Below are 11,087 nucleotides of genomic sequence, written 5' to 3' on the forward strand. Positions count from 1 at the left end.
CCCAACCAGAAGCCATGGATTACAGGCAACATCTGCACCGAGCTAAAGGCTACAGCTTCCGCTTCCGCTTTCAAYGAGCGGGACACTAATCCAGAAGCTTATAAGAAATCCCGCTATGCCCTCAGTGTCACGCCCTGACCTTAGAGAGCCTTTTTATTTCTCTATTTGGTTAGGTCGGGGTGTGATTAGGGTGGGCATTCTAGTTTTTCTATTTCTTTGTTGGTCGGATATGGTTCCCAATCAGAAGCAGCTGTCTATCGTTGTCTCTGATTGGGGATCATACTTAGGTAGCCTTTTTTCCACCTTTAGTTCGTGGGATCTTGTTTGTGTGTAGTTGCTTTCTGCACTGCATGTAGCTTCACATTCGGTTGTAGTTTATTGTTTTTTCGTGTTCATCAAAATAAATGATGTACGCTTAGGACGCTACACCTTGGTCTGATTCTTCCATCAACGATCGTGACACTCAGACGAACCATCAAACAGGCAAAGCATCAATACAGGACTAAGATTGAATCCTACTACACCAGCTCTGACGCTCGTCGGATGTGGCAGGGCTTGCAAACTATTATGGACTACAAAGGGAAACCCAGCCGCGAGCCTACCAGACAACCAAATGCATTTTATGCTCACTTTGAGGCAAGCAACACTGAAGCATGCATGAGAGCACCAGCAGTGTACTCAGAGCATGTACGGACCAACTGGCAAGTGTCTTCACTGACATTTTCAACCTCTCCCTGACAGAGTCTATAATACCTACATGTTTCAAGCAGACCACCATAGTCCCTGTGCCCAGGAATGGGAAAGGTAACCTGCCTAAATTACTCCCGCCCCATAGCACTCACATCGGTAGCCATGAAGTGCTTTGAAAGGCTGGTCATGGCTCACATCAACACCATCATTCCGGAAACCCTAGACCCACTCCAATTCGCATACCGGCCCAACAGATCCACAGATGATGCAATCTCAATCGCACTCCAAACCGCCCTTTCCCACCTCGACAAAAGGCACACCTACGTATGTGAGAATGCTGTTCATTAACTATAGCTCAGCGTTCAACACCATAGTGCACACAAAGCTCATCACTAAGCTAAGGACCCTGGGACTAAACACCTCCCTCTGCAACTGCATCCTGGACTTCCTGATGGGCCGCCCCCAGGTGGTAAGGGTAGGCAACAACACATCTGCCTCACTGATCCTCAACACCGGGGCCCCTCAGGGGTGCGTGCTTAGTTCTCTCCTGTACTCCCTGTTCACCCATGACTGCGTGTTCAAGCACGACTCCAACACCATCATTAAGTTTGCTGAAGACACAACAGTGGTAGGCCTGATCACCGACAACGATGCGACAGCGTATAGGGAGGTCAGAGACCTGGCGGTGTGGTGCCAGGACAACAACCTCTCCCTCAATGTGAGCAAGAAAAAGGAGATGATCATGGACTACAGGAAACGGAGGGCCGAACAGGGCCCTATTAACATCGACGGGTCTGTAGTGGAGCAGGTCGAGAGATTCAAGTTCCTTGGTGTCTACATCACCAACAAACTATCATGGTCTAAACACACCAAGACAATCGTGAAGAGAGCACTACAACACATTTTTCCCCTCAGGAGAATGAGGAGACTGAAAAGATCATCCGACCGACGGGGGCCAAGCTTCCTGCCATCCAGGACCTATATACTAGGTGGTGTCAGAGGAAGGCCCAAAAAATTGTCAAAGACTCCAGTCACCAAAGTCATAGACTGTTCTCTCTGCTACCACACGGCAAGCGGTACCGGAGTGCCAAGTCTAGGTCCAAAAGGCTCCTTAACACTTTCTACCCCCAAGCCAGAAGACTGCTTAACAATTAATCAAATGGCCACCCGGACAATTTGAATTTCCCCCCCCCCCTCCTTTGTTTTTACACTGCTGCTATTCACTATTTATTATCTATGCATAGTCACTTTAACCCTACCTACATGTAGAAATTATCCTGACTAACCTGTACCCTCGCACATTGACTCTGTACCGGTATCCCCTGTATATAGCCTGGTTATTGTTATGTAATCTTATTGTGTTACTTTTTATAAAACATTTGACTAGTTTATTTAGCAAATATTTTCTTAACTCTATGTCTTTAACTGCATTGTTGGTTAAGGGCTTGTAAGTAAGCATTTCACGGTAAGGTCTACTACACCTGTTGTATTCGGCGCACGTGACAAATAAAATTTGATTTGAATGGATACTGCCACATGAGTAATAACACTGCTGCATACTGAGCATTAATTGGTCACGTAAGGTCACTCTGAATGCTCAATTCCTAAGGGCTGTCTCTTATACACATCTAGATGTGTATAAGAGACAGGTAATAACACTGCTGCATACTGAGCATTAATTGGTCACGTAAGGTCACTCTGAATGCTCAATTCCTAAGGGAACACGTGATGATGGCCCACACACATCAGTATTCAAAAAACAGCTCGATTAAACCTAATCAGTGCAGGGYGGAAAAGTAGTATTGGGGTATCAGTGCTGGATAGTATTCCAATATGTGCACAACAAAGGACATGTGACAGCACATCTTATTGTGTCTTAACCAAATTAACTCAATTAGCGATCAGCAATATATTCTAATGTGAATCCAGGGTGAGTCAAAGGCACTGATAGCCAGCTGACCGCCAGAATATCGGTTACCAGGGAAACAATCCCCTTGGCAACACAGACACTGTTGATCTCATCAATGCTTATCAATTACTGATGTTGCCAGGGAGAAAATGGGAGGCTATCCCTGAACTGTTGTGTCTGCGTGCGTATGTGTGTGAGCGTCCGGTGTACATGTACGTCTGTGGATCCATGCATACGTGTGTGTATGTGTTGGCGTGCCTGCCTACCTGCCTGTGTATGTTTGTGTGGAAGGGACAAAAGGGGTGAGTGTGACAGGCGGTGACGCAACCTTGTTTGGTAAAAGACAGATGATTGCAGTTCCCTGAGAGGAGAAMAAGCTAGCCTGTTGGCAGAGAGGATTTCTCAGTATGTCTGAGGGACAAGGTGAGACAGAGGCATAGTATCCTGAACATGAAGGATATGACTGTTTCACCAACCCTTTCCATCCAAATGAGATGAGGAGCTGCAGACGACTGCAAAATCACATCACACAGATGTAATCACACAATAGCTCAACATTTTAAGAGACATCCCTCTTTTGCAAAAGCAGCCGTTTTGCATTTTAATTATTTTGGGAACAGGTGGAACTTTCTAGTTTGAAACGTATACTGCTGACCAAAAGTGTCACGTTCCTGACCTTATTTCCTTTGTTTACCACGCTGCGATTTGGTCCTCCTCTCTTCCACCTAACGACGAGCGTTACAAAAAGAGAATATGATGAGGTTTGTAAACAAACTTTTCATGGGGAGAATCTGAAACCCTATTCATCAAGCATCTCAGAGTGGGAGTGCTGATCTAAGATCAGTTTGACCTTTGAAGTCATAATAGATTGAAGGGGGGACCTGAATACGGGTCCTGATCTTCATGAGCCTTTGACTTCCGATAGGGAGGACAGATTGACCTGTGACCTCAGGATGCCATGGTTTTTCAGATCAGACTGATTGATCAGTGGAGAGAGTGCTGCCTCAGTCTTTTACAATAGCAAACAGCACTGACTAACAGATGAACTGTAACTGAAACGAAACACCATAGAATCCACTGAATAACTGATAGACCTAGGTTGTGTTCAATATGCACTAAATGGAAGAAAATAAAGTGAAGCAGGGAGGGAGTACTTGGACTACTTGCAAAAAGGATAACTATTTTTTGTTTCATTAAAAAAAGTTTTTAAACATTTTTGTGTGCCCTTATGAACATGACCCTGAATGGACAGGGAGACTGGATCATCTCTGAGGTAGAGGGCTGTGTTGACTCACCACTGAGTTGCTCCATAAAGCACACATTGCCATGGGCGTTGAACGCCAGGGTGTCGGGTGTGATGCACAGGGTGTGGAAGAGGGGCGACGGGGCGATACTCTGCAAGGCCAGGACACACTCCACACACACCGCCCACACCTCCTGCTCCGTCAGACAGGTGTCCCGCAACGACAGGATATCTGCCAGGGACACGTTCTCCTGTGGGCACACGCATGCACGCACACACACACAGATATATGCACACACACACAAGAGTAAAACACATGCACACACAGGCACAATTAATACGGTATGTGTCATGCAGCAATACACACACTTACACCCACACCCTCGTATGTCATGCTGCAAACTGTGCAAAGCCAAGCGGGCACATTTTGTCTTATGAAGAAGCCTTATTACATCAATGAATACGAAATAACTCATGGCATGTTTGACATTTTCAGTGCTGGACTTCTGTGTGAAGAAGAGAGGATCTTTTGTTGGCTCTGCCCATGAGCACAAAAGCCAGTCTTTGATGGCACTGAGATAGAGGGACTCCATTGTGATGATGTGTCCAGTACTCTGCATTTCCATTACATGCATGTGACTGAACAGTGGAACAGTCTTTTCTCAAAAGTCTCATGGAAGTCTCATGGAACATGGGCATTCAATTGTTGTAATTTTAAACACTTAGGAAAAAAAGTGCTATCTAGAACCTAAAAGGGTTCTTCAGCTGTCCCCAGGTAGAACCCTTTTGGGTTCCATGTAGAACCCCTTCCACAGAGTGTTTTACACGGAACTCAAAAGGGTTCTACCTGGAACCAAAAAGGGTTCTCCTATGGTACAGCCGAAGAAGCCTTTTTTTGGAAGCCTTTTTTTCTAACATTTAAAAAGATGGAAGTGGGGTGAAGATAGAATATTCCTCTTTAAAGTACCTCTTCAATTGATCTGAGAGAGATCTAAAAGATGGTTGCCTGTCAGTTACAAAATATTTGTTTCGGWAGGTGAATAAAGCGCACCTACAATGCTGTAGAATATGGCACAATAATAGGGCAGAGAACTGTCACTTTAAGCAGCAGCAAAAGGCCATAAATAGACTGTTTCCCTTGAGAACAGCGCAGAGAAACATTGAGTCTCTCCCTCTCTCCTCGAGTTAAATGTGCAGGTCTACGTAACTTTCCCTCTCACTCCAAGAGCTCTAAATGAGACCAAATCCGCACTGGTGGAACTCCTCAAAGGTTTTAAAGAAGGAGAGAGCATAAGAGGGAAAGAAAAGAAGAGTGAAGTAGTGAGTGATTTGTTTTTCTGGTTGGGCTTCTAAGTGGGTGACTAAGTAATCGAGGGAAATCATGGTGAGTTGTTAGTGGTTTAATTCATCCCATAGTACTCAAAGGTCAAATGTGACTAAGTTTACACTTGTTCCCCTTGTGTGTAGGCTACAGCTGAATGCATCTGGCAGGCTGACCCCACACATACCGCCTTCCACTCAAGATTACTCTGCCGTTTCTCTGCGGAGTCGCCACACTTGCAAAAGCCCCTGCAGCTCAGAACTTCCAGAGCGAAAAACTGTGAATAACTGTTCTGCACAGAATCACACTGCACACTGTACATTGTTTAACATTGGAACTATAATTACTTACAATATGAGTGAAATAATTTTCCTTCCAAAAGATGCTGATTCAGTATGTTAAAAGGTGGCTTTTCTGTGTTGGAATGTGGTATGCGTACCCTGGGGCGGCAGGTAGCCAGTGGTTAGAGGGTTGGACTTGTAACCGAAAGGTTGCAAGATTGAATACCCAAGCTGACAAGGTAAAAATCTGTCGTTCTGCCCCTGAACAAGGCAGTTAACCCACTATTCCCCAGTAGGCCGTCATTGAAAATAAGAATTTGTTCTTAACGGAATTGCCTAGTTAAATAAAGGTTAAAAAATAAAATAAATAAAAAAATACAATAGAATGGTGTGGACATACAGTACCAGTCAAAAGCTTGGACACACCTACTCATTCAAGGGTTTTTCTTTATTTTTACTATTTTCAACATTGTAGAATAATAGTGAAGACATCAAAACCATAAAATAACACATATGGCATCATGTAGTTACCAAAAAAGCGTTAAACAAATCAAAATATATTTTACATTTTAGATTCTTCAAAGTAGCCAACATTTTCGTTGACGACAGTTTTACACACTCTTGGCATTTTCTCAAACAGCTACACCTGGAATGCTTTTCCAACAGTCTTGAAGGAGTTCCCACATATGCTGAGCACTTGTTGGCTGCTTTTCCTTCACTCTGCAGTCCAACTCATCCCAAATCATCTCAATTGGGTTGAGGTCGGGTGATTGTGGAGGCCAGGTCATCTGATGCAGCACTCCATCACTCTCCATCTTGGTCAAATAGCCCTTACACAGCCTGGAGGTGTGTTGGGTCATTGTCCTGTTGAAAAACAAATGATAGCTCCACTAAGCGCAAACCAGATGGGATGGCGTATCGCTGCAAAAAGCTGTGGTAGACATGCTGGTTAAGTGTGACTCTAATTCTAAATAAATCAGTGACAGTGTCACCAGCAAAGCACCCCCACACTATCACACCTCCTCCTCCATACTTCACGGTGGGAACCACACATGCGGAGATCATCTGTTCACCTACTCTGCATCTCACAGAGACACGGCGGTTGGAACCAAAAATCTTACATTTGGACCCCCTCAGACCAAAGGACATAATTCCACCGGTCTAATGTCCATTGCTCGTGTTTCTTGGCCCAAGCAAGTCTCTTATTATTATTAGTGTCCTTTAGTAGTGGTTTCTTTGCAGCAATTCGACCATCAAGGCCTGATTCATGCACTCTGTGAAGAACTTATTTGGGCTGCAGTTTCTGAGGCTGGTAACTCTAATGAACTTATCCTCTGCAGCAGAGGTAACTCTGGGTCTTCCTTTCCTGTGGCGGTCCTCATGAGAGCCAGTTTCATCATAGTGCTTGATGGTTTTTGCGACTGCACTTGAATAAACTTTCAAAGTTCTTGAAATTTTCCGCATTGACTGACCTTCATGTCTTAAAGTAATGATGGACTGTCATTTCTCTTTTCTTATTTGAGATGTTCTTGCCATAATATGGACTTGGTCTTTCACCAAATAGGGCTATCTTCTGTATACCTTCTGTATACCTTGTCACAACACAACTGATTGGCTCAAACGCATTAAGGAAAGAAATTCCACAAATTAACTTTTAACAAGTAACACCTGTTAATTGAAACGCATTCCAGGTGACTACCTCATGAAGCTGGTTGAGAAAACACCAAGAGTGTGCAAAGCTGTGATCAAGGCAAAGGGTGGCTACTTTGAAGAATCTAAAATATATTTTGATTTGTTTAACACTTTTTGTGTTACTACATGATTCTATGTGCGTTATTTCATAGTTTTGATGTCTTCACTATTATTCTACAATTTAGAAAATAGTAAAAATAAAGAAAAACCCTGGAATGAGTAGATGTGCCCAAACTTTTGACTGGTTGGTACTGTATATCAGTCATAAAAAATATTTGTGCGAGTAGACCGCTGATTGGCCAGCTCATCCTCCTCAGGGAGATGACATCATGTTCTATTAGGAAATAGCAAGCATTTTTTTTAAACGGTTGGTTTGAGATACAAGGTAAAGGTAGGGTTTTTGTGGGGGGGGTTCTCCAATTTATGCTTTGGCCACAAATATGAGTATAGGACGAGTCAACCACATTATTTGGATATGAGTTAACAGAATATTAACTTTTAAAAGTTAGATTTTCACTGGGCAGGTACTTTAAAACTCAAAGTGGGAGATGAAAACAGGACAGGGTAGTATTTTAATGTTGTAATGAATCTCCAGATGATCAACTTAAAGCCATGAGGGGACACAGCAGGGGTCATTACCTATGTCCTACAGTATAATTATGGTATTTGATCACCATGAGAGTTATAAGGAAAGATCACAGACATGAATCTGATCTTAGTGTCCTGAGACAGAGCGCATCTTGTTGATTTGATTAGACCTTATAAAACAACATGTCTTCTTCAATCATTAAATCACTTGGTGAAGAGCGTATAGGTTAGCCTATCTATTGGGACCGCACAAGTAACATAGCCCAGGTGCATATATTTCACAGACAATAAAGTCAGTCCCTTGGGGACCCTCAGTCCACAATATTGTTGGTAGCCTACATTATTCAAGCTTAGTTAATATATGCCAATGAGAGAACAATAATATTCATGATGATAATAATGTAAACATAAATATTCACTCTCACCTCATCTTCAAGGAGTGCAGGTAGATGCTCAAATTCATAGTATTCCTCCTCTTCTTCCTCCTCTTCCCCTGAGAATTCGACTGCATCAGTTCCAGATGTCCCCATTGTATTTAGTTTTGAACAAGACTGTGGATATTTGTAGAATTGGGTGTGTGCAGTTTCACACTCATAGCCCTTAGCCTACTGTAGCCTAAAGCTCTCCCTCCCTTGGTGTCCTGGCAACACTGTATTGAGTCAGGAAAGATTACATGCCTGAATACGTGGTCCAAACACGAAGAGTGCGGGCTACTTTTTAGAATGTTCCCCGTCCTTCCATTACCACCAGCAACATGATGCGTCATTCAACAAAACGGTCGGTGTCACTGCAGTTCTTTTCATTCCAAAACAAGCGAAAGACAGCGTTTGAATGTGTACTGCCAATAATCAATGGCAACAAGGGAGTTTGCCAACTATATGCTGTCATGGCAACGACTGCCACACCTCCACAAAAATAACCGACATTGCGATAGTGAACTGCAGTTCCCAAGTCCTCCTAGTAAATGCTACGAAGCTACACTATGTACCATCATTTGTTTTAAAGAAGGGTAGCCTATTTACAAGATTCCATTCACGTACGGCGCCGCAATCTGCATCAAAGCAATTCTGGAATAGCGTGCCATTGAGTGACTTAGAACGGTGTAGCTAGCCTTTGCTGCAAATTCTGTTCTACATTTTTTGCACTGAGTGACATTAATTGAAAACTGCGTTGTTTTAAGGTTTTACTCATGTATTACCAAGTGCAAAATCACACCTGCTTGCACTGGTTACTTATGCTGCACTAGTATTATTTAACATTTAATTGCCGAAATTATAGGCTAAGTCAATATAAATAAATATAATAGGCCTAAGTGGAATATTGGGATACATGCACCACTGTCAACCTCGGTGTACTGTAATTACTAAAAACTTTTGAAAAAAACAGTTGCACTTAATATATCTGAATAGAGTTACTTAAAGTGATAACGTATCATTACTCAAACAGATAGAGTCACTGCGGGGGTCCAGATTTGCGTTGAATAAGCGTAAACATTTTGAGTACTGTAATGCCCCCAGTAAACCACGGCTCCATTGTAATTGTGCTTGCTTTTTCCAGTGAATTGAAGAGTTCACACCTATGACTGTATTTGCTAGTGACAGAGACATGGTTGTTGGATTCATGAATTTTCAGTAGTGGCTTTAACCAAGTGAAGCCCTAGGCATATTTTATCATTATAATTAATCTATTTACATACATCATCAGGCCTTATTTTGAGGCCTAGCTTTAACCTAATATGGTGGCCTGAAACTCGTGGTTTACATGCCACATCAGGCCTGTAAGTAGGGTTGCAAAATTCCCAAATTTTCAGAAAATCCTGGTTCCAAATCAAATGTTCAAATCACATTTTATTGTTCACATACACATATTTAGCAGATGTTACTGCAGGTGTAGCGAAATGCTTGTGTTCCTAGCTCCAACAGTGCACTATATATATATATATATACAGTACCAGTCAAAAGTTTGGACACACCTACTCATTCCAGGGTTTTTATTTATCTTTACTATTTTCTACATTGTAGAATAATATTGAAGACATCAAAACAATGAAATAACACATATAGAACCAAAAAAGTGTTAAACAAATCAAAATATATTTTATATTTGAGATTCATCAAAATAGCCACCCTTTGCCTTGATGACATCTTTGAACACTCTTGGCATTTTCTCAACCAGTTTCACCTGGAATGCATTTCCAAAAGTCTTGAAGGAGTTCCCACATATGTTGAGCACTTGTTGGCTGCTTTTCCTTCACTCTGCGGTCCAACTCATCCCAAACCCTCTCAATTGGGTTGAGGTCGGCTGATTGTGGAGGCCAGGTCATCTGATGCAGCACTCCATCACTCTCCTTCTTGGTCAAATAGCCCTTTCACAGCCTGGAGGTGTGTTGGGTCATTGTCCTTTTGAAAAACAAATGATAGTCCCACTAAGCACAACCTGAATGGGATGGTGTATTGCTGAAGAATGCTGTGGTAGCCATGCTGGTTAAGTGTGCCTTGAATTCTAAATAAATCACCAAACAGTGTCACCAGCAAAGCACCTTCACACCATCACACCTCTTCCTCCATACTTCATGGTGGGAACCACACATGCGGAGATCAACCGTTCACATACTCTGCGTCTCACACGGCGGCTGTAACCAAAAATCTCAAATTTGGACGCATCAGACTAAAGGACAGATTTCCACCAGTCTAATGTCCATTGCCCGTGTTTCTTGGCCCAAGCAAGTCTCTTCTTAATATTGGCATCCTTATTAAGTAGCGGTTTCTTTGCAGCAATTCGCCCATGAAGGCCTGATTCAGGCAGTCTCCTCTGAACAGTTGATGTTAAGATGTGTCTGTCACTTGAACTCTGTGAAGGACTTATTTGGGCTGCAATCTGAGGTGCAGTTAATTCTAATGAATTTATCCTTTGCAGCAGAGGTAACTCTGGGTCTTCCTTTCCTTTGGCGGTCCTCATGAGAGCCAGTTTCATCATAGTGCTTGATGGTTTTTGCGACTGCACTTGAAGAAACTTTCAAAAGTTCTTGAAATGTTCTGCATTGACTGACCTTCATGCCTTAAAGTAATGATGAACTGTCGTTTCTCTTTGGTTATTTGAGCTGTTCTTGCCATAATATGGACTTGGTCTTTTACCAAATAGGATATCTTCTGTATACCACCCCTACCTTGACATAACATATCTGATTGGCTCAAACACATTATTAAGGAAAGAAATTCCACAAATTAACAAGGAACACCTGTTAATTGAAACACATTCCAGGTGGCTACCTCATGAAGCTGGTTGAGAGAATGCCAAGAGTGTGCAAAGCTGTCATCAAGACAAAGGGTGGCTACTTTGAAGAATCTAAAATGTAAAATACAT

The 11,087-nt window shown here is 42.6% G+C and overlaps 1 protein-coding gene across 1 annotated transcript in view; it reads right to left on the reverse strand.

The window, feature by feature from the left end:
• LOC111977909 (kinase non-catalytic C-lobe domain-containing protein 1) overlaps positions 1 to 8,617 on the reverse strand; it is a 77,862-nt gene extending 69,245 nt beyond the window's left edge. Inside the window, exons 1-2 of the mRNA XM_070448418.1 lie at positions 8,150 to 8,617; positions 3,895 to 4,093 (exon numbers count right to left, since the gene is read on the reverse strand). Of these exons, the coding sequence (XP_070304519.1) occupies positions 3,895 to 4,093; positions 8,150 to 8,254 (304 nt within the window). The 5' untranslated portion in view covers positions 8,255 to 8,617. The remainder of the gene's footprint in view (positions 1 to 3,894; positions 4,094 to 8,149) is intronic.
• Between the last annotated feature and the right edge of the window lie 2,470 nt (positions 8,618 to 11,087).

Source organism: Salvelinus sp. IW2-2015, linkage group LG18 (genome assembly GCF_002910315.2).
Source record: "Salvelinus sp. IW2-2015 linkage group LG18, ASM291031v2, whole genome shotgun sequence".
NCBI classification, from domain to species: domain Eukaryota; kingdom Metazoa; phylum Chordata; class Actinopteri; order Salmoniformes; family Salmonidae; genus Salvelinus; species Salvelinus sp. IW2-2015.